We start from the raw sequence: 20911 nt of genomic DNA on the forward strand, positions 1-20911 counted from the left end.
GAGATTTTTCCCTCTGCACGCTTGCCACAGACTCCTTTTTAACACACACACACGCAGACACGGAACACACGAACACACATATCTCAGAGAAGCAGCATGAAGTAAGAAAGTCTGGCATAAAAGACTTCAAAACAGTATGATAGATAGAGTGACTTCATTTACTCCTCTTGTTTGATGTTCTAAACTCCGCCAGCTAGTGTTTCACAGCAGGAAAGAAGATCAAGCAAAAGCAAGCATATACACATACAGTTTGTATCTCTTTGAAACGATCATTCTTGGATCGTGCTAAAATTGGCAACACGACATATGAGTGGTTGGCATTACGTGTTGTGAGGAATGTGCCTTCCGCTCCATTTCAGTTGATTTTTAACAAAGGTTAACTATCAAGTATTGATTGTTAAGTTAACAGGTTTGTAATTTGAATGCCAAATATTTGGGTTAATTGAAGATTTATGGATTTCCTTCTAATACTAGTCACATCGAAAACACTTTCACTGGCGCGGTTGGAGATAGAATGAAGTCTAAAATATATGGCCTTTTTTTTAATTTTTTTTTTTATTTTGCACATTCTGCAAATGGTGATTTTTTTTGGTTTTGGGGTATAATGGTAAGTAACGTCAGAGAGCTCAAGATAATGTCTAGAGCTTGTTTTGCCAAGCCCAAATCATAAAAACAAAGAAAAAGCACAAATCCCCTTTAAGAAGCTGGAACCAGCCTTGTTGCTGAATCAGGAAAACCTATTTCCATGTTTGTTTTCACCATTGTGACAGTGTATTCTTACAAGATTTAAATTCATTTTATTTTATCTAAAGGAATATGTAAAAACTGAATGATTGATCAATAATTACACTTTACCGTGACATGTTCTAGTTTGACTAGATGCCAGGCAGCTTAGTATAATACAATATTTTTGTAATGTGAGTGTTTTATTTGGGTATAAATGTAATTCTTTTGCAAATCACACTGTAGATGTTCATAGATTTAGCATCCACCATAAGCACAGTGGTAATGAGAAATTATAATCATTCTCTGACTCCCCTAAAAGATGTATAGGCTACAGTCATGTTTTATAAGCTGCTGGTAGTGTGATAACAGGCTGACATGTGCAACTACAGAGTGACATGTAAATGTAAAAGAATGTCGTGCTGAATGGCAGGATTAGTGTCCATACTGCTCGCAGAGGGTCGCAGCTGGAAGCACATGCAGCTCAGGTGTAATTTGTTTTTTTTTTTTAGTGTACACTACTTGAATATGTGTGTGTTTGTGTCTGCCTGTTGCCATATATAACACATGTCCCTGGTGGTGGTGTTGTTGTGGTTTCCATTGTCACTCTGTTTCAATATAACTGTTCTACTGTAATTTCTGCTGTTTTTCCACACACACACACACACTCTCTCTCTCTCTCACACACACACACACACACACACACACACACACGTGCTTCAGTCTCTGGAGTCATTATGAATGAACTGTGAACCGTGACTGAGGTGGATGTTACTGTGGGGCCAGCAGATGTGCTTGTTTTTACCATATACAGTGATACACTCACGCACACACAAACTCACACCTGGCAGTGTTTTCATTAGCCTACATCCTCTCTCTATCTTCCCCAAGGCCACACGTCCCACTTACCCACAATGCACTCCTGCCGCCCAGACCAGAGTCAATTAGCCATAGCTGATGTCAATAACAATCTCTCGTTCTGTCTTTGCTTTTCTTTCCCAGTCTGTCTCTTTCTACTGTATATTTCCCAGTTATAGAGCAGCCTCTTTTTCACTGATACTGTCATTGAGCTTAAAACAACTTTTTCGCCACTTGAAATGTTCATCAATAGGTAATTCAATAAGCTATACCAGCCCTCACTCTCTATTATCCTTCATTTGCTGTGTCTTCTCTTTTTTTATGGCCTTTAGCTGCATTTTCTTTGTTTTTCCACTCTAACTGCTTTTCATCTAAAATGCTTTTTCTCTTCATGTGTTCTGTCCTCCATACCCTCGCTCATCTGTTTCTTCCTATCTCTCTTTCACCTTCATCCCGCACAGTAAATCAGCTTGGCTGTTCGTTTGACCTCCAGAGCTGCTGGAGCGTGATGCCGAAGTGCTGAACCTGCCGCTTTTCCTCTTCACAGCAGCCCTTCTCCCTCGCTTGGGCACATTGCGAATCACTTACTCTCTCTTTTCTTGCCTGTTTGACAGCAGTTGCATTTAGAGGGAGAAGTGTTTCCTTCCAAATTTAAAAAAAATTTCAGCAGTTTTATTTGAAATGAGAGATAAGGTCAAAGTAATGAGCAAATGGATCAATGAATTCATGTTTGATTAAGATCGGATCGTTTTAGATCCGTTTCAGAGACAAGGTCAAGCAGTTATTTGGTTGGATTTTAACAACAGAAAGCTAAATAAAGCATTTGTGTACATTACATTTGTGTATGTGGGAGATTGTGTTTCAGTCAATTTGAGTCTGTCTACCATAAACAAGCTCCAGTAACAGATTATTCTGTTAGTGTTTACCTAGTTCGTCACATCAAAGCAGGTATTATGATAAGGCTAAGCTTTGACTATTTTCTGACATGTATGCACAGATACCAAAATAAATATACACACTCACAGGTCATAGGCAGTGTCAGATATGTTTGCGATCATTTTAAACTATTTAGTGTGATTGTATTTGTCATTATGAGGCAGTATGAATCCTTTCCCTGAACCCAGATTAGGTTGTTTTTTTGTGTGTTTGTTTCTACTAGCTTGTTAATTAGCTGGCTGTACTGTGAGCAGGCAGGTTAATAAGCGGCTATATTTCAGACTACTGATAAATTATTGCTTCAGTAGGCTTTAGATGTTAACAGTGGTTCATTCAGAATGAAATCAACACTTGCAGGATTTCTAACGCAAAATTCAAATTAGCTGTATTCCACCACCCATCAATAATAGCTTCTAAACTATTCTACAGATCGCTGCGCTCATCTTTCTTTTCCCTCATCACCTTCACCTTAGTTCCTTTAATAATTGTTCTCTACAAAATCTGTGCTGGTGTATGTTTTCCTCACATTTGCTGGCTCTTGTTATGGCTTCTCTTTAAATCTTCTTTCATCTCAGTCTGTCTTCCTCTTTTTCTTTCTCATGCCTGAGCGTGAGCACAGCCTCGGGGTGCTTCTGTATTTCCTGGCTAGTGCAGGAGTAGATTGGAATGGAGGCCTTTGTCACTTTTATTTACTGCCTCACTGATTTCACGACACCGTCTTCTGCGAGTTGTGTGTATGCGAGATGCTTCTGTGTGTGTGTTTCTGTGTGATCACGTGTGAATGCGGAATGATTGCAGGTGTTTGAACTGCAATGAGGTGTGTCTGGGAGTATTGCCCCTTTATTTCTTTGGGAGCCTTCCAGCAGAACTGTGTTTGTAGTGTTCGTTAGCCAAAAGTGGCTTTTAGTCTGCCTCATAGCTCCAGCACCTTCTGCTGAACAGGATGGGTTTGTAATAAAACCGGTGGGCGTTGATATAGAGGTACAGACTGAAACACTGGTTATCTGAAATCCTTCAACCCTGAGACTGCCTCACTTTGGTATGTGTGTGTGCGCGTGTGAAGTGGGGGGCACCTCTACGTCAGACAAAACAAGCACAAAAAAACATGCACACGGTGATAGTCCTGGTGCACACCATTCAGACCTTCTCCCCTAAGATGTTGTTACTATGCAAACAGGCCCTGCGCTATGACACAATGCATTGCTGAAGCTGAAGCAATTCCTAAAGTCTGTGTTTATTTGTGTGGATTACTATAATGGCACAGATTAGGATTATGGCCTGACCCATTTCCTTGTTACAAAGAGACGGCAACACAATCTGGCAGTCTGTTTCCTGTTTAGTGTGCATGCATTCGAATGCTTTAGCATATGCAGAATGTTTACTTATTTATATACCTTGGAAGAAAATGACAGATCCAGGTTGTAGAACCATGGCGGCCTCACCTTTTATTACTCAGTCTTTCAAAAAATGTGTTAAGTTGTGTGAAATATCAGTGAGCAAAGTAAAAAACAAACAAAACAGGCATAAAGATTGGTTAATATCCATCTGGTAACCACTGGTTGAAATATGTATATTCTGTGAGTGGTTGGCTGGGGGGTTTTGGAGGTTGATTGCATTCGCTGTTGTGGAATTGATCACAAAGAGGTACATGGTGCTGCACATAAAACTTCTTTGGGAAATCTTTGGTTCCTGGAAGGTTGCTGCGGTTATCTGTAATGTCAACGCTCACAAACTACCCACCAACCTGTAGTGAAACTGTGAAAAGTGTAATGCAGAACAAAAACAGAGACAGTTTGTCTTCCAAGTAAAGGTTTTTGAAATGTGGGCAATGCAGTGGTAAGGCATAACTTTTACTTTGAAGGTGAACATTCTCCATTTCTCATTTGCGTTGCATTTTTCAAGTTAAAGAGGAAGTGAAGACTCAGATGATGAATGTTTGCAGAGAAGTTAATGTCTTTCAAGCAAACTTTTTCATCTAGCACCTTTTTTCTTTTACCAATTTCACCCAGCGACAGACAGCAACCTCCAGCAACCACTCAGAAAATACACATTTTTCCCTCTGACCCGTGGTTGCTGGATGGTCACTAACTGTCTGTTCCTATGTGGTTTTAGTGTACACAGGACCAAAGTATACAAAATAAACAGTTTTGTATTCATTAAAAATTAGAACTAGCAGTTTGGTCCGTACTGTAAGCTCATTAGAAAACTGTTTTCTCGGGTCATAGATGGCGTGAACAGGACGGTTGTTTTTTCATGCTCTCATTCAGAAAACATCTGCACAAGTGGATTTCTTTTTGCAACCAGAAGGAATGGAGCTTTAAGGAATATTGGCTTCACTTTTCACATCCAAAGGCTACACTCTATAGTCACAATATTAAACGTGCCAACAGCCTCCTTAAGTAGCTGTCAAGTGTCCAAGTTGATTTTTATTTTTTCTGAAATAAATGAAAGTTTGCAACTGCATTGAAAGTATTAATATAAATGTTAAATAATAATCATTTGGAAAAATATAGCCTTATTTTTTAAAAATATCACATAGCTCATTTTGTCATCAAAAAGAAAATCTGGATGCCTTCTCCTGACCTTGCAGCTTGGCCACAGGGACAGAGGCAGCATGAAATGTCGCTCTCTCACCGAACGTGTCTTCAGCACGTCCTCTTCCACTCTCTCTCCCTCACGCTTTATCCCACCTGAACTCTTCTTCTAAAAAATCAATCTCCCGGAACAGGACTGTCTTTGTATTTGAGCATGCGAGTGTCTCCGTATATTTTAGTATCGTGTTCACTTTATTTGTGCCAACTTAGACCGTTGCTAGGCTACGACAGGAAGTGTCCTGCATAGTAAATGTGTCCTGAGTTGTAGAGGTGTTTGTGTATGTGTGTGTGTGTGTGTGTGTGTGTGTGTGAGTCTCGTCTGTGTGATTGACTTGGCAAGGGCAGAGATGCACACACAAAGAAATAAAATATACACGTGCACACACAGTCTCAAACACACATGTCTTGGGCATCACAAGATTCAGTATCGGGCTGTGTTTTGGCATTAGCTAGCAGGTTTGTGTCCCCTCGCTGAGGCTGCAAACTAAAACCGGTGAAGAAATACTTCCTTTTGCAGTATCTGCATTTGTGCTTGTCAACATTCAGCTACTTATAACAGCAAAAAAATATAAAGAGAATCCTAACACACAAACATACACATAAGATCTTTCTCCATACGCTGCAAGTCCTTCACTACGTTTTACCATTACTTGGCAGCAGTAAGTAATTATAATTATGTGTTGATGATAATTACTGGAATTGGTGTGCTCTGTCAGGCTGACACCTCCCCGGTGCTGCACATGAACATGGAAAATAAAGCCCAAGAGATGAGAAAGCGATGAGTTATCAGACGTATGATTGGTTGGGAGTTTTTTCCTTTTTTGTGACAGTATGAACTTAAAGACAGCATGGTGAATGGTTAGCCAAATCAGTCCATTATAATTCTCAGCAGCTACAAAAAATTAGGACACAGACAAAGAGTGTTCTCAGGTAAAGTAGTGGAAGTGGAATTTCATTCCCAGAAACATGGGAGGATCTTTTGGAGTGCTTAAACCTGCCTGGGCTAAGTCAGCATCACCGTTTACCACCAGTAATTGTCTTGTATGTATTGTATTTGACATATTGATGTGGTTCATAATGTCATGCTGATGGAATTTTAAGTACTGCACTGTTTTATGTTTTATGAGTTTTTTAGTTATGTGGTTGCATCTTGTCTATTTGGGACAACAGATTAAATTTGAAAAATTCACATTAAAGAAAATAACAGTGTTGTTAAGTAAAGATGCTAAAACATATAAGGATAAGATGCTTTTATGTACACCGGATTATACTAGTCCTGATATTGAAAACCAAGTTGCTGAAAAACAAGAAGCTTTTCCTTATGAGGTGCATTTTCCACTACGAATGGAAGAAGATGGTTGAAGGGAGGGATGGATGGAGGGATGGATGGGTTAACAAAGAATTTTCCTAGTCTGAGTAAGCATGCAGTTTAGTTTAGTCTTGGGCTGCAGTTGTTGTGGTTGGCATTTAAAAAAAAAAAGCCAAATCAATCATTTGAAAAATCATTATTGTTTGCAGCATAATTTACTTAAATTTACCTCGTCTCTCAGTTGTTCTAGAGGCATTTTCCAACTTTTTCGCCAAAATGAATCATGATCTGTGCTGCTGTCATAGGAGATGACAAACAGTTTTACAAATTGACACAAATTAAGAGTAAGAGGCTTTGATTTTTAAAATTATTCCCTCAGTTTGTTTGGTCGATCCGTCAAAAAGAACAGTCACCCCATTTTGAATTTCCAGCTTATACAATAGTTCATCAACTCCTGACCTGGAGGGATGATGCCAAGTCCTTCATCATGTGACCACCTAAAGGCTGATTGGAGATCAGTTTGGTATCAGTTTGCTGTCTCCATCACAGCGCGGTCATCCAAGCGGAATAAACGTAGTCGATTTAGGCTGTTATCGCTCAAACACACCTGGCCTAGCGGCATCACAGCTCCATGTGGATTTGTGTGTGAGTGACAGATGTTTTGCTTTCATATGTGGTCAAAATAGCTCCACAGGATTGAAAAAGGAAGAAAAATGTGTTATGGACATACTGAGCAAAGTAAAGATACTTTCCTGTCTAATTTAGATGAATAATGTATTCAGTTTAAGTTCATTATCCAGTATTCTCTGTATTATGACTGAATAGATCAACTAGATGAAAGTGTTTGTGTGCAGAAGCAGCGGTATATCCTCATTTTACATGCACACCCAGGCCCACCTCAGTGAACTACCTCCTGTGGTTTGAAGAAGGTTCTATATGCATTAGCAAGGTTCTGCTCTTGTCATATTTGCCTGTCAGATTCAAAACTGAATGGTATTTTGTTCCCATTACCGTTCAGCTCAGTCATGCTCATGTTCAACCTGCTTTTCATAGGTCACTAGGCTGAGCTGTGAGGCATGAAAGAGAACAAAATCCAAGAAACATACAAAGGAAAAATAAGCGACAAATTTACAGGAAGGAAGTGAAAAATAATGAAAGGCATAAAGAGGAGATTGTGAGAAGTTAAGCGGGTAAGATAATGAGAGAGAGAGAGCCACAGGGATAAAACAGAGTGAGGTAGATAGAGCGAGAAACTGTAGATCTAGGTCAGAAAAGAAAAGCAGTCAACACATGAGTGGAGGAAGGGATGAACAAGCCTCTCGGGCTCAGCGCTTGTCTTTCTGAATGGGACAGATCAGAGAGAGAGTGGGCCATCCCTCTGAGAAAGAAAGAGGAAGAAGGATAAAAACATCATTTTAATACTGTGTGAAATTCTTTTTCCAATATTTATCATCGTAAGGGCTGCAGCTGCTGATTATCAAAGCTCAAAAAAGCTTAATCTCCAATGTGACATCCATTGGATGCACCAGCACCCCAAACCAAGCATTGTAAACAGAATGTTGCTCCGACGACATCAGTGACAGTGAAGTCAGACACCACATAAAAAAGAGGAGCTGGGGTGGAGGTGGGTTGCATAATGGTTTGCAGATGTGCAGCAACCGTAGGCAGACTAAAGCATGTATGCGTGCCATTTAAGAGATTTGCTAGGTGGATATGTTGGTATCATCTGAAACATCAACTGAGGCGGGCTTGCATCAAGATCAACTGATGCCCTGGAATTACATTTGAGCTTGAAGTAGTGGCCTGCTTAAATGAATGCTATGCTTCACAGTACATAATGAAAGGATATCTTGCATAACCAACATTCACATGACAGCTTCGAGAACAACACATCAAATACTCGATAATTAAATTTTTGTGTCTTCTGTGTTTTATGCACGCAACCAGAAATGCGAAACCAATAATCTGTGGTTTTACATTGTACTGGCTAATATGTCGCTAATATTCTACTAAGTAATTAACGCACAGACATGTTGGACTGATTATTAATTTTTACACAGCTTATAAATATATTTTAGGTCTAATAGCCAAGCTAACTGTTCCCTCCATTTCAAGTTGTTAAATTAAGTTAGCCTGGCTCCTAGCTTTGATTCTAAATTTAATGTACAGGCATGAGAATGGCACACATCTTCTCATCAAATTCTTGGCAAGAAAGCAAATAAGTAATATATCATAATGTTCAAATACTGCTTTAACCCGTCTCTCTCGGAAGTTCCCAGAACTTAAGATACTTTAATTGCACGTGGTGCAACTAGCAGTTCAAAACCCAAATTATATAAAACAGAAAAGAGGAGAAAAAAAGGAATCGGCAACTATTTATATGCCTGGCATGTTGTTGATGAAACAGCCAATTAACTAATGGTTTTATTACTTTACCTTTGTCTTTCCTTATTCTTTAGATAATGTTATTCACACATCGTCATGTTACCTAATTTGGTAATATTATTATAGCCCAGCCCCAGCCTATTTCTGAATTGGCAAATAAATGAACGGGAGAGGACAAAGACAGAGCAGGAGATGAAGATGAACAGGCCGTGCTAATTCTTTTCTGTTGCTCCTTTCACACTAGGTCATTTAATAAGGCTGGATGGCATTACTGCTGCAGGAAAAAGGAGAAGTGGAGGGAGGGAGGCTGTCAAGGTGGCTCGGAGTAATGAATCTTTATCCAGCTCTGATGATATCCATGTCCACTATGTATTTGACACGTTCTCTCTCTTGCCCTCTCAGCCACTTCGTAACTCCCTCAATCATTCTCTCTCCCGCACTCACCATGTCTTTGTGTGCACATGTGTGGGTGTTTGCAAGAGTTTTTCTGTCAGTGTGAGTAGTAGAAAAAAGGGAGCTCTTATTATGCTTTCTGTGTGTGTCGAAGTGCGCGTGTGTGAGCGTGTGAGAGAGGGTTTCTGGTTTGTAAGTGGCTGTAATTCCTTTGTTGGTCTTCAACAAAGCCAGACCTTGTGCTTGTGGAATTGGGGCAGTCTGATCCTAATGAGAAATCCCTGGTCAATCTTTCCAGCTCTTTTACTCTCACAGAATCTGAACTGCATATTTATGTATGAGTGTGTGTGTGTGTGTGTGTGTGTGTGTGTGTGTGTGTGTGTGTGTGTGTGTGTGTGTGTGTGTGTGTGTGTGTGTGTGTGTGTGTGAAAGCGAGAAAAAGAGGCCGATCACAGTGTTCAACCATCCAGTGGTGCTTAGTTTGCATTGTGTGGTGCTGAATTGTGACACAATGAATTATCATATTCAAATCCCAACTTTCTTTTCAGCAATAAATCAGCAAGTTTAAAAGAGTTTTTTCCAGTCCCAGAATAGTTGTGTAATAAAAAATTCAACTCCTGGAATTAATATTCCCTCGTTCAGGGACCTCAGCTGATAGCATATAATAATGTTAACAATATTGGCTGTCATCTTGTGGGATCCCATAAAATGTACCAGCGTTTTGTTGCCACATATAGCTCTTAATATCACTTTCTCAAATGGAAACATACTGCGGTGCCCTTTGAAGTGGTGACAGAAATGATCTGTGAATGATTATATATTATATTATATAACACTGATATCATACTTTCATCCTTAGATCAGTCTTTAGCAGAAGTTTATTTGGAATCCACCTAAACATCAGTTGACCTATTGAGTAACACAACTTTATTTATACGCCTTTTGTTGACCATCAACATTATTTCACTGTTGAATAACATCCAAATCTCATTCAAACAGTGAAAGCTCTCAAGATTTTAATCAGGTAAAGTGAGTTTTGGCGAGCCAGTGGATGCAACTGATCTGCTAAAACAACACGAAAATACAATGTGAGGCAGTGAGAGTGACTAATGACCAATAACAGGGTGCAGAGACTGTAAAATCACTCCTGCAAATGAACTGCAAAGCAATGCAAGCACTAACTTTAAGCTATAATTTGGCACTACTCTTACCAAAGCATTGCTAGCCTGTGTATTTGCTACAGCTTGTTATCAGAATGACCCTTCGATTAAAGCCCTCAGGAGGTGCTTTAGAGCCAGGCCCTGAATGCCATCTGGTTTATAACAATTCTACCAGCAGAACAGTCCTGCCCTTGTTTTGTGTGTGTGTGTGTATGTGTGTGTGTGTGTGTGTGTGTGTTTGGGCTAGCGCTGCTAGGCATTTGGGCAGACAATAACATTCTAATCAGCTGAGTTAAGATAGGTGAAAGTAATAGCCATCAGTGGTTTTAGCATCTTTAGCCCTGTTAGCTTCATTAGTTAATCACAGCCACAGATGCTCTGTTGCAAACAAACCACTTGGGCCTTTCATTTGCCCCTCAGCTTCCAATCTCCTGTTTTCATGCCTCGTAGCTCCCCCAGGCCTCTGCCTAGCCTTGATATTCGGCAACATTCAAGGTCTGCTGATTGGCAGTCTTTATTTCTCTCAGAAACAGATTTGTGTTGTTGACCATTATTTGCAATTCCCTTGGCTAGAGTGACAGCAAGGATGATTTCTGATATGTCTTTCCATTTCTGTCGCTTCAACTTCCCAGACTCCACTGTTAAAAGATAATAAATATGCTAGACCTGCAAATTATAACGAGCAAATTTCTTCCTATTATATGGAATTGTTTGTCACAGATTTCATCAAGATAACGCGCGGATTGTATCTTTACAGAAATTACAGATTTTCCTTTTAAACAATGCTATTTCTTGTTTAATCTAAATGTTTTAAGTTCAGTGTGATGACTGAAAGCAAAGGAGGAAGCAAATGTGCTAATGTGCTGCGTTCTTGGAAAAAGTTGCATTAAATGAACATTCACATTTCTGCCTTTTTTCTTGTACTTACTTCCTTTGCTTCTTCCACCAGGGCTGCCATGTTAAGACGGGGCAGTTGGCAGCAATCAAGGTCATGGATGTCACAGGGGTAAGACACACATACATGCACTTTGGCATTTGCTCACACACCCACACGTACCCACACACAGAATATCATCTCAAGTGATTATACCAGTGTTGGGCATGTCATCTAATTATGAGCGATGAGTCAGTGCTAGTGTGTGTGTGTGTACGTGCACGTGTGTTTGTCTGATGTGGCAGAGAGGAAATGAGGACAGGCCTATTGCCATGGTAATATTAGCTGGAAGTATTAGGACAGCAGTGTGGTCTCAGGCGTGTCTGTAAAGCAGGAGGGAATCTCAGCTATATTTAGAGAGCCTCCCTGTCAGCACTTAGCTGCCAGCAAAACAATAAAGCACTGCAGGAATTAAGCAACAATGGAAGTGATAAATGAATGAATCAGTCAATAAAATCCTGAATGAATGATTAAGGGAAAAGGGTGCAAGGTATATGAAGGATGAACAAAAGAGTAAAAAGGGGAAAAGAACAGATGTTAAAAATAAAGCATGAAGACATGACTAAAACTATATGAATGGCTGCATATGTGTAAATCTGTGGCAATAAATGAATGACCGTGTTAATTACTAATGACAATTAAATGGAAGCAAAAACCAAATTGATAACTTAATGATCTGCTGTTGTAGAAAAAAATCCGCTTGGTGAAACAAATGTCTTTGTTTTTTCACCAGTGAGCACTAAAAGGAATTAATCAAGGCACAATTTTCTGACGTTGTAAATAAGCAAGTCAATAAGTGACACATTCTTATAAACAACTGGCTTTGTGGCAGTAGCTCCCTGAAATGAAAGTAATTAAAAGTTAATGCTGTTATTGTGGATAATTTAGGGCCCAGCTGTGTGCTTTGCAACAACACTTTTCAGACTTTTAATGGATTCAAAATGAAAATCCATCAGCAGCTTCACTCTCTGTCCATATCACATTGAGCTATTTGATGGGTCGCAAATGGAGACTGTGGTCTAATTGCTTTTAATTTTTCTGTGTGGTAAAAGGATGAGGAAGAGGAGATTAAGGCAGAAATTAACATGCTGAAGAAGTACAGTCACCATCGGAACATCGCTACCTACTACGGAGCTTTCATCAAGAAAAATCCCCCTGGCATAGATGACCAGCTATGGGTACGGCATTATTTGAGTGTGTTTTGTTTTTTCTGTGTGTTTGGATGGTCATTCATGTGTGCATCACAGGAGGAGAGGATGACAGGTCTGGAAAAAGTCGCGGTCCATTTCTTGCTTTTCTGCTATATGAATGCATGCACTCATGCGTGCAGTGAACGTGGGTTTGTGTGAATTGGAAATGCATATATGGTATATATACTTAATGTATCAGTGAAAGCTATAAGCTATAAGTAGCTAAATCAATGTGAGGCTGGCTGGCTGCTGCTGCGATAAATCATCTGTTAACGCCATCTAAGGGAGCTCTCTCATCTCTAATCCCTCAGCATTCATCACACAACAGTTGGAGCAGACACACACAAACATATGTAGATACACAAAGCAGCCAAATGTATTGCCTCCATAATTCTCCCTGACTCAACATCGGCCCGTTTTTCCTCGAGTATGTTAGTGATCATAACAGTATCTTAGTGGGCTTTCACATGTGTCATCCTCATGCATTCCTGAGTGTGTTCCTTTGTGTGTCTGAATACATGGGGACAGCCATGAAGAGAGGAGTTCTGTTGTCTGTTCAGTCCAGCATGATGATGATGACGATGAGGCTTGAAGCGCAGCCAGAACTGACCAACTGAACTTTTGCCTGCTACTCTCCACAGATGTAGAGAGGAGAGGAGAGAATAGACACATTGTGTTTGGGTCAAGAGATGGACTTGATTCATTCCTGTGATCTCATGACCCCATCGAGTCAGTTTATGCCTGTAGTTTCTGCAGTCTGTGTGGGGTGTGTGTTTGTAAGGAGTGACAGAGACAGAAAGTCTGCAACACTGTTGGCTGTTTGTGTCAGTGTGTGTGAGCTACACGTGTACTGCTCTATTACTAGAGCTGGTAAAGTGGGACATGGCTCTTTGATTGTATGCACATGTGTTAGTACTGGACTATAAATGTTATATGAACACATCAAAGAGAGTGTCGCCAAGGTTTTCTTACTTTCCAGCCAAAAATGTGATTCCTTAATCTCCACATGCACAGAATTACTTGGCTTTGCTACAGTTTCCTCCCAACAGGCTTGGAACTATTGATGCACATTTATTAATGACCTGACTGTATAATATTGGCTCTCTCGTACTTTGATAATAAGGAAAAAAGAAAAGTGTTATTGGTCAGTTAAGCAGAATACAGAAGAAAAGATTACATTCATAAGTAAACAATTGGTATTGGAGGTTGCTTTATGAGAGTTACTGGGTTAGAAAAGATAAAGACAAGGTCGCTTGCTTCCAGTCAGTAATTGACCTTGTATCTGCATATGTGTGCATGTGTGCATGTAGCTGGTCATGGAGTTCTGTGGAGCTGGCTCAGTGACAGACTTGATCAAGAACACCAAGGGCAACTCTCTGAAAGAGGAATGGACTGCTTACATCTGCAGAGAGATTCTCAGGGTAAGTAACCTTGTTGGCAGCTTTCTCTTTCAGAGAAATGAAATATTTTTTTTCTGGATTCTCTGATTCTGTTTGTTTTCTTTGTTCTCAAAGACTGATGCAAGAGCAAGTGAGCCTGCCGACAGTCATTGAAAACCGCATCAATCTGTCACTATAGTGGAAAATCAGAGAGTAATTTCAAAAGGGCTGATTCTTGAAAGGGCATAATCCAAACTGAAAAAACCCCACATTGTCTTAAACTCATAAAGTACGCACGGGGATAGTTATATGCGACAATTCTTGGTTCAAAACCTTTATACTTCTTTTAAATGACTGTGTGTTAAATTATCGATGCCCAGCCTGTTATTTGAGAGCAATCAGACGCTGATTGGTTTCTATGATGTCTCTGTTATGAACTGTTCTTCTTGGGAAATTGTACCCATTCTACCACATCTTGTCTCTGCTATCTGTTATGGTACGTTTTAGCTGCCGAGGGCTGATGTCTCCAACAGAAAACAGCAGTATCACTGCATCTTGTCAGTTAAGCACAGTGCTGCTCTGAACAATGATTTCTTTTTATTCACTTTTTTTCTTTCTTTTTTTTCCCAACCCTCATTTCTCGCCTCATGTTGTGTTTTCTGTTTTCGCTCTTTCTGCTGCCTCTGCCCCGTCACATTTTTTTCTATTTCTTCTTCTTTCATCCCTCAGTGCTTTTAACATTTTTTCCCCGCAGTTTCTACCAATTTCTCCATCTTACAGCTTGATTTCAAATCAATGCAACAATGCAACTTTTTAAAAGTACAGATCACGTTTAGTTCCACAGCTCTAACCCAAGAGCTGATAGTCTTGCTCAAGGACACTTCCTTTTGGAAATGAGTGTTTTATGTAATAATTGTCACGATTTGGCTCATTGTTACAGAGCTTTCCTTCACTTTGTGTCTCTGTCATTGTCTGCAGGGTCTGACTCATCTCCATCAGCACAAGGTCATCCACAGAGACATCAAGGGACAGAATGTCCTGCTGACTGAGAATGCAGAGGTCAAGCTAGGTCAGTCTGTCATCTAACTCCACTTCACAAAACTGCTTCAGGATTGGGAGGGCAGTATGGAGTATAAAGTTTCAGATGGTTCAGATGTGTGTGTGTGTGTGTGTGTCTTTGTCTTTCCTGCTTCTTTTATGCTGGATGCCAAATTACAAAACCGTTTGTAGCTCTGCCACTGTCCATGATGCAAACTGCTGAAGACATGACTTGCTCTCTCTCTTATTAAAACCAAGATGGGATCTGTATGTGTGCATTTGTAAACTGGGCTATCTATTGTAGGGTATGTTCTCTCTCATGGAATTCAGTAAAGCTCACTGGTTTTGTCTGTGTGTGTATTTGTGTCATGACTTTCTAGTGGACTTTGGGGTTTCAGCCCAGTTGGACAGAACAGTAGGAAGGAGAAACACATTTATTGGGACACCATATTGGATGGCGCCAGAGGTTATTGCCTGTGACGAGAACCCTGAGGCCACATATGACTTCAAGGTGATTTTTCAATCACCTTTCCTCTAAAGATTCGTAAACCCACTAAGGATTTCGATGACTTGTGCTATTTGTGTTTCTTTTGCAGAGTGATTTATGGTCACTGGGAATCACCGCAATAGAGATGGCTGAGGGAGCACCACGTACGTACCCAAAGAATAACCTATGTCTCTGTTACACATCATTTCTTAGTGCTTCCACAGTAGATCACTGTAATCAGGAGTCAGATCATTATTCAGTCCAGGATACTCCAACCCATTTTAAGTCATAATTTTAACGAAGGCAAAGGAGTGGATATAAAATCATGTGTCACATTGTTGGGCCGCTGCCCAGAGTTTGGTCTGTTATGCGTTATTTTCCTCTTTGAGGTATTTGAACACAGTTGTCATCATTAAGGTGACAGGCCTTGTATCCACCCTTCAGTTAATTTTGGTTCAGTAAAAAATAACTTATTTTCAAGCTACAGTTTATAACTGATCACAATCTGCAGAAAGGACCTAATTTTGTTTTGATATAGTTGAGCGATTATTAGCATGCTGGCTCTGACTATATGCCATGATAATGCTTAATACAAATACCTAAAAGCATTCGCATCTCTCTTATTTTGAACCTTTAGCACTCTGTGACATGCATCCAATGAGAGCCCTCTTCCTCATTCCACGCAACCCTGCCCCCAGACTCAAGTCAAAGAAGTGGTGAGTGTGTATCACATAATTGCAGTTCGTGTTTGCAGATACTTCAGAGCAGCAGTGCCAGTAGCAGAGAAACAGCGAAAGGTTTTTTTTTTTTCATTTTTGCTGAGACGTGTGTGTACGTGTGTTCAGGTCAAAGAAGTTCCAGTCATTCATAGAGAGCTGTCTAGTAAAGAGCCACAGCCAGAGACCCAGCACAGAGCAGCTCCTCAAACACCCATTCATCAAGGACCTGCCCAATGAGAGGCAAATTCGCATCCAGCTGAAGGATCACATCGACCGCACCAAGAAGAAGAGAGGAGAGAGGGGTGAGCGACAAACTGTGTTGTAGATGTGTGCATGTTTGGATTCTGCATGCAGACAACAAAGTGAAAGTTATGCTTACACTAATTGGAGTGACATACTAGGATATTAAAATGTTTTCTCTGAATTATGCCCCACTGTGACTCATCCCTCCAAGCTGTAGTTTCTATTCATTTGGACACACCTGTGCTTTCTAGTATTTTCAAAGTGTAATTCTTGGCACATGCTCCAAATATATTTTGGCACAAGTAGTTAAGATCAATAAAGATTTGGTTATCTTGCTTTATTTTTAATTGAGCGTAGCATTACTTCAGGCGTAACTAAACGTCAGACTTAACCTGCCATCTTGGTTCCTTAGCTGATGACAACATGTCAGTGCCAGCACACATACGCTGATAGGTTAGCTGATACATCCTATCATCCTATTGGCAAATCTTTTAAATAACACACTATTTAACTTGTTTTAGCCTGGATACAGTCATGTTTGCCACTACAAGCTGCTTTTCAGCCTGGCCTCCCTCTGATTCTACATTTTAATAAATGCAGTGAACCACATGTTGGTTGAAACTGACAGCCCTGCTTAAGCGAGTCTCACTACTGGTTTCCATATATGTGGGAAGGGTGGGGTGGCTTCAAGTTATTAGTATCAAAAATAAACTACTAGAGATGGAAATAGCAATCTTTCTTTGACCAAAGTTGTTGTAAGTGAAATGTGAAGCAGCAGTATAGTGCATTCACATGGACTTATTACATGTCTATTATGCCTAGTAAGTAAAAAGAAATCAGGCTCATTTGACTGCAGCACAATGAACACCGCCACTAATATAGACCAGTAACAGCAAGATTTAAGCATATTAAATCTTTCCAGCTGAAAAACAGCAAGCACACAGATTTAGTGTATGACTGAGATACTTTCTCAGAGATACGCAGTCACATTATGAATAATGTTTCACTTTAAGGATGAGCTGTTAAACACTTTCAGACAAATGCACAAATTCTCACTTATGCCGTTGATTTCATGGTTTTCAACAAGGCAGAAAATAAAAGTGACAGACTTCCATTAAACTCCATTATGACACAAACACACACTGGCGAGTGTCGGAGTGATAGACTGGCACTCGCATAAAGTACTGCACCAGAAAGAACGACATTAACCGCTTCAGGAAACAACACACTGCAGAGCGGACGTCGGGATGATGTATCGAAATATCTTGCCATTGTAGAGGCTGTGACTTCTCCAGCTGTCACTTTGTCACATTCAGAGGACCAGTCCATGTGCATGCGTCTGAGGAAGAGCTGGGCCTTTTATATGACTGCTGTTTTTTAAGGCCCTTTTTGACTGAAGGAGCTCTGAGCTAATGTTCTCCACCCCACCGCACACAGTAAAATGACAATTTATACTCTTATTCAGTGGCTAAGAGAATGTGCCTTGAAGTGACGATGATCTGGGAATGGCAAAAACGTGAGCAATTTGTTACGAACAGAGGTAGTTAAAGTGAAAAATTCAGAACGTGAAGTGCCTTTGCTCTGTGCTGCTTATTACCTTACTAAGGTTTTATTGTTTTTACTCTTTCCTGCTTCTTTTTTATTCATTCTTACTTGCCTCACTCTATCTCCCTGCCTACCAGATGAAACAGAATATGAGTATAGTGGCAGTGAAGAGGAGGATGAAGACAGAGACAGTTGTGACCCGAGGTCAGTGTTTTTACAAATGCGCAGATATGAACATTAACATGTTCTGCCCAACTTCACCCAACATAGACTTGGTCTTTTTCACTGTCCACCTTTCCAGCTCCATCATCAACATCCCCGGGGAGTCAACCCTGAGGCGAGACTTCCTGCGCCTACAGCTCGCCAATAAGGAGCGTTCAGAGGCCCAACGGCGGCAACAGCTGGAGCAACAGCAGAATGAGGAGCACAAGCGCTTACTGTTGGCTGAGAGACAGAAACGCATCGAAGAGCAAAAGGAGCAGAGGAGGCGACTGGAAGAAGTAAGAGAGAATGAAGTGAAGGCAAGGCTTTGAAAGTATACTGTAGCTTTTCAAACAACAAAAGCTACAAAGATACACATGCATAAAAATTTTAAACTACAAAATATAGTAGGTCATAAACCAACAAAAAAAGAAGGAGAAGAAGAAAAAAAACGATCCAAAATTCATTGGAAAGTCTAAGGAATGTCAGCTTTTAATTGTTCTTGTTTTGCAGCATCTGTTAATCAGACACTGTTAGTCAGTGTCCAGTTTAATTACAAACAGAATGCAAAAACTTGTTTGGATATTTGCATATAAATGGTAATAATCAATGCTTATCAATACCCATCACCATCACTGAAGTTTTCCAAAACAGGATTTCAAAGGGACTGAAAATGATTGAAGGCCAGTCTCTTCGTAATATTTAATGGCTTCTGTTTCAATGGATGCTTCTCTTGTTTCATGGCTCCTCCACTAGCTGGATGAAAGAACAATGATGTGTTAAGTCCAAGCCTAGCTGTCTGACAGCTATACTTACAAATTGTGAACAATTATCAACTTTTGTGGGAGTTACCCATCTGGGAACGACCTCTATCAACAGTGCTTTTGCTATGACATCTTTGTTTCATGTTGCGAAGGCCTCCACCCAGATATAACGTCTCAGCCATAATAAGACAATATTTCTTACCAACACTGGGAGCGAGCTTTATGAAGTCAGTCGTGACAGGTTTAAATAGTGTGGCTCTGGGTGTGCCACTTGGAGCGGTTTTATGAATGTATTGCTGGGGCATGCGTGCAAATATTGAAATTTTGAAGATATGCTACAAACTGAATGAGTACACAAAAATGGCAAAAATGCTATTCATTAAATCAAACGTGAATATAGAACTACTTGGAAGTGGTGCAAATAGAGTAGTTGGTTTAATTACAACCTTTGGGCCCCACCTCAGCTGAATTACATTTATCTACAGAAAATATGTAAGCATGTTACCATCAATAACCTAGTTTACTTATTAGCAATACATCTGACAAATTCAGGTATTTTTTTCTAAATTAACAGTCACCACAAATTAACATCACTACTATGTAAATAATGTTTCTAATTGAACCATTTTCAATAATGTTTGTGTCCTCTGTCAAATAGTTTATTATCTATAGGAAAGAATATTTGGTTCCACATATTTAAATTTGCAAAACACAATTTTGGTAGAGAAAGAATGACATTTATACACACACTTACACAGACACAGTCAGAGCTTGTTCCCCAATGTCCCTTTCTTAGTTCCAGAGAGCAGGCTTACAGAAGGAAATCCTTAGCCCATAATCTGTGTGCTCTCTGTGGGTTTCTCCAAGGATTTGCCTTCCAATGCACCTCTAAGCACCATGACTAGACTTAACTTACATGAACCCACCACTTCAATGGTGTCTGTGTCTTTGTACGCGTGACCAAATACACACATTAGTTAGAATTTGAGCCCGCATATGTTTGTATACTCATTTCCTGTGTTATTATCCTAGAAGTTGTAACACGTACCCAAAAAAAGTGTGCCAAACAAACATGATTTCCTGATTTGTGTTCACTGTGATGATCCTTAATCTTTGTGCGTTCCTGCTTTCCTGACAACAGCAACAGCAGCGTGAGCGTGAGCTGAGGAAACAGCAAGAGAGGGAACAGAGAAGACGTTATGAGGAAATGGAGCAGCTCCGTAGAGAAGAGGAGAGGAGGCATGCAGAAAGAGAACAGGTCCATACTTGTACTGCAAAACATGTATTTGTCGTGCGACAATGTAATGCAACAGATATGTGAACCACGATGTTGGGAGTTAGCCTAGAATTCCTCAAACTAATTACACATTGGTATAATACAGTTACATAATAGGAAAGGACATTTCTTTCTTTATTTGTACATTTGTAATGCTGTTTTAAATTAATCTTTATTTTTAATCTGGCTTCATCACTTGCTAATATAAAATTATATAATTATATATAGAAGCTCAATGTTTGAGTCATGAATCAAAATTAAAAGTGCAGAACTAAAAGCACTGTTACATTACACAGAGGTTGCTTAAAGCCTTGGTGGAAACTCATCCCCGGAGTTTCTTTCTCTAAATCCACAGCTTGTCCCTCAGTGTTTTGTTTTTCTTCAGTATTTGTTATGTCAAAATTAATATTTATTTTTTTCTAGCTTCATCAGCTGCATGCCATTGTTTTGATAAAAAACCTCAAAAAGTAAAAGTATAGAACATAAAAGCACTAAAAGTTGTTACATTGGATAGAGGTGCCAAAAACCTTGGTGGAAACTCTAAATCCACGGCTTGTTTGTGTGGCAAAAATATAAATATTACATAACAAAATTGTAGAGCCCCTCCCATGAGATATTACTTTGCACCTTTTTTTTTAGAATGCAAAGAAAGCTGTTGCGGCATTTTCAGCATAGAAATTTTTGCAGCGTTATAGGGATGGACAATTTTAGAGTTTTTTATAGATGCATGCAGTTTGATTGTTCTGTATCTTTCCTCTTACTTGTCTCTTTCTCTCT

At 39.8% G+C, this 20911-nt stretch overlaps 1 protein-coding gene across 8 annotated transcripts in view; it reads left to right on the forward strand.

The window, feature by feature from the left end:
• Positions 1 to 20911, forward strand: part of LOC146646710 (traf2 and NCK-interacting protein kinase-like) — a 55092-nt gene that overhangs the window by 15222 nt on the left and 18959 nt on the right. For all 8 annotated transcript variants that reach the window (XR_014908708.1, XM_085390580.1, XM_085390581.1 and 5 more), the window contains exons 3-13: positions 11308 to 11364; positions 12345 to 12470; positions 13793 to 13903; positions 14840 to 14930; positions 15280 to 15410; positions 15496 to 15550; positions 16024 to 16102; positions 16232 to 16407; positions 18031 to 18097; positions 18195 to 18393; positions 20000 to 20116. Coding sequence is in view for 7 of the 8 variants with exons in the window: in XM_085390580.1 (XP_085246706.1) it covers positions 11308 to 11364; positions 12345 to 12470; positions 13793 to 13903; positions 14840 to 14930; positions 15280 to 15410; positions 15496 to 15550; positions 16024 to 16102; positions 16232 to 16407; positions 18031 to 18097; positions 18195 to 18393; positions 20000 to 20116 (1209 nt within the window). In the remaining variant the exon portion in view is untranslated. The remainder of the gene's footprint in view (positions 1 to 11307; positions 11365 to 12344; positions 12471 to 13792; positions 13904 to 14839; positions 14931 to 15279; positions 15411 to 15495; positions 15551 to 16023; positions 16103 to 16231; positions 16408 to 18030; positions 18098 to 18194; positions 18394 to 19999; positions 20117 to 20911) is intronic.

The sequence above is a fragment of the Rhamphochromis longiceps genome, linkage group LG19 (genome assembly GCF_057381845.1).
Source record: "Rhamphochromis longiceps isolate RC_006_pf linkage group LG19, R_longiceps_female_GT1.1, whole genome shotgun sequence".
NCBI lineage: Eukaryota > Metazoa > Chordata > Actinopteri > Cichliformes > Cichlidae > Rhamphochromis > Rhamphochromis longiceps.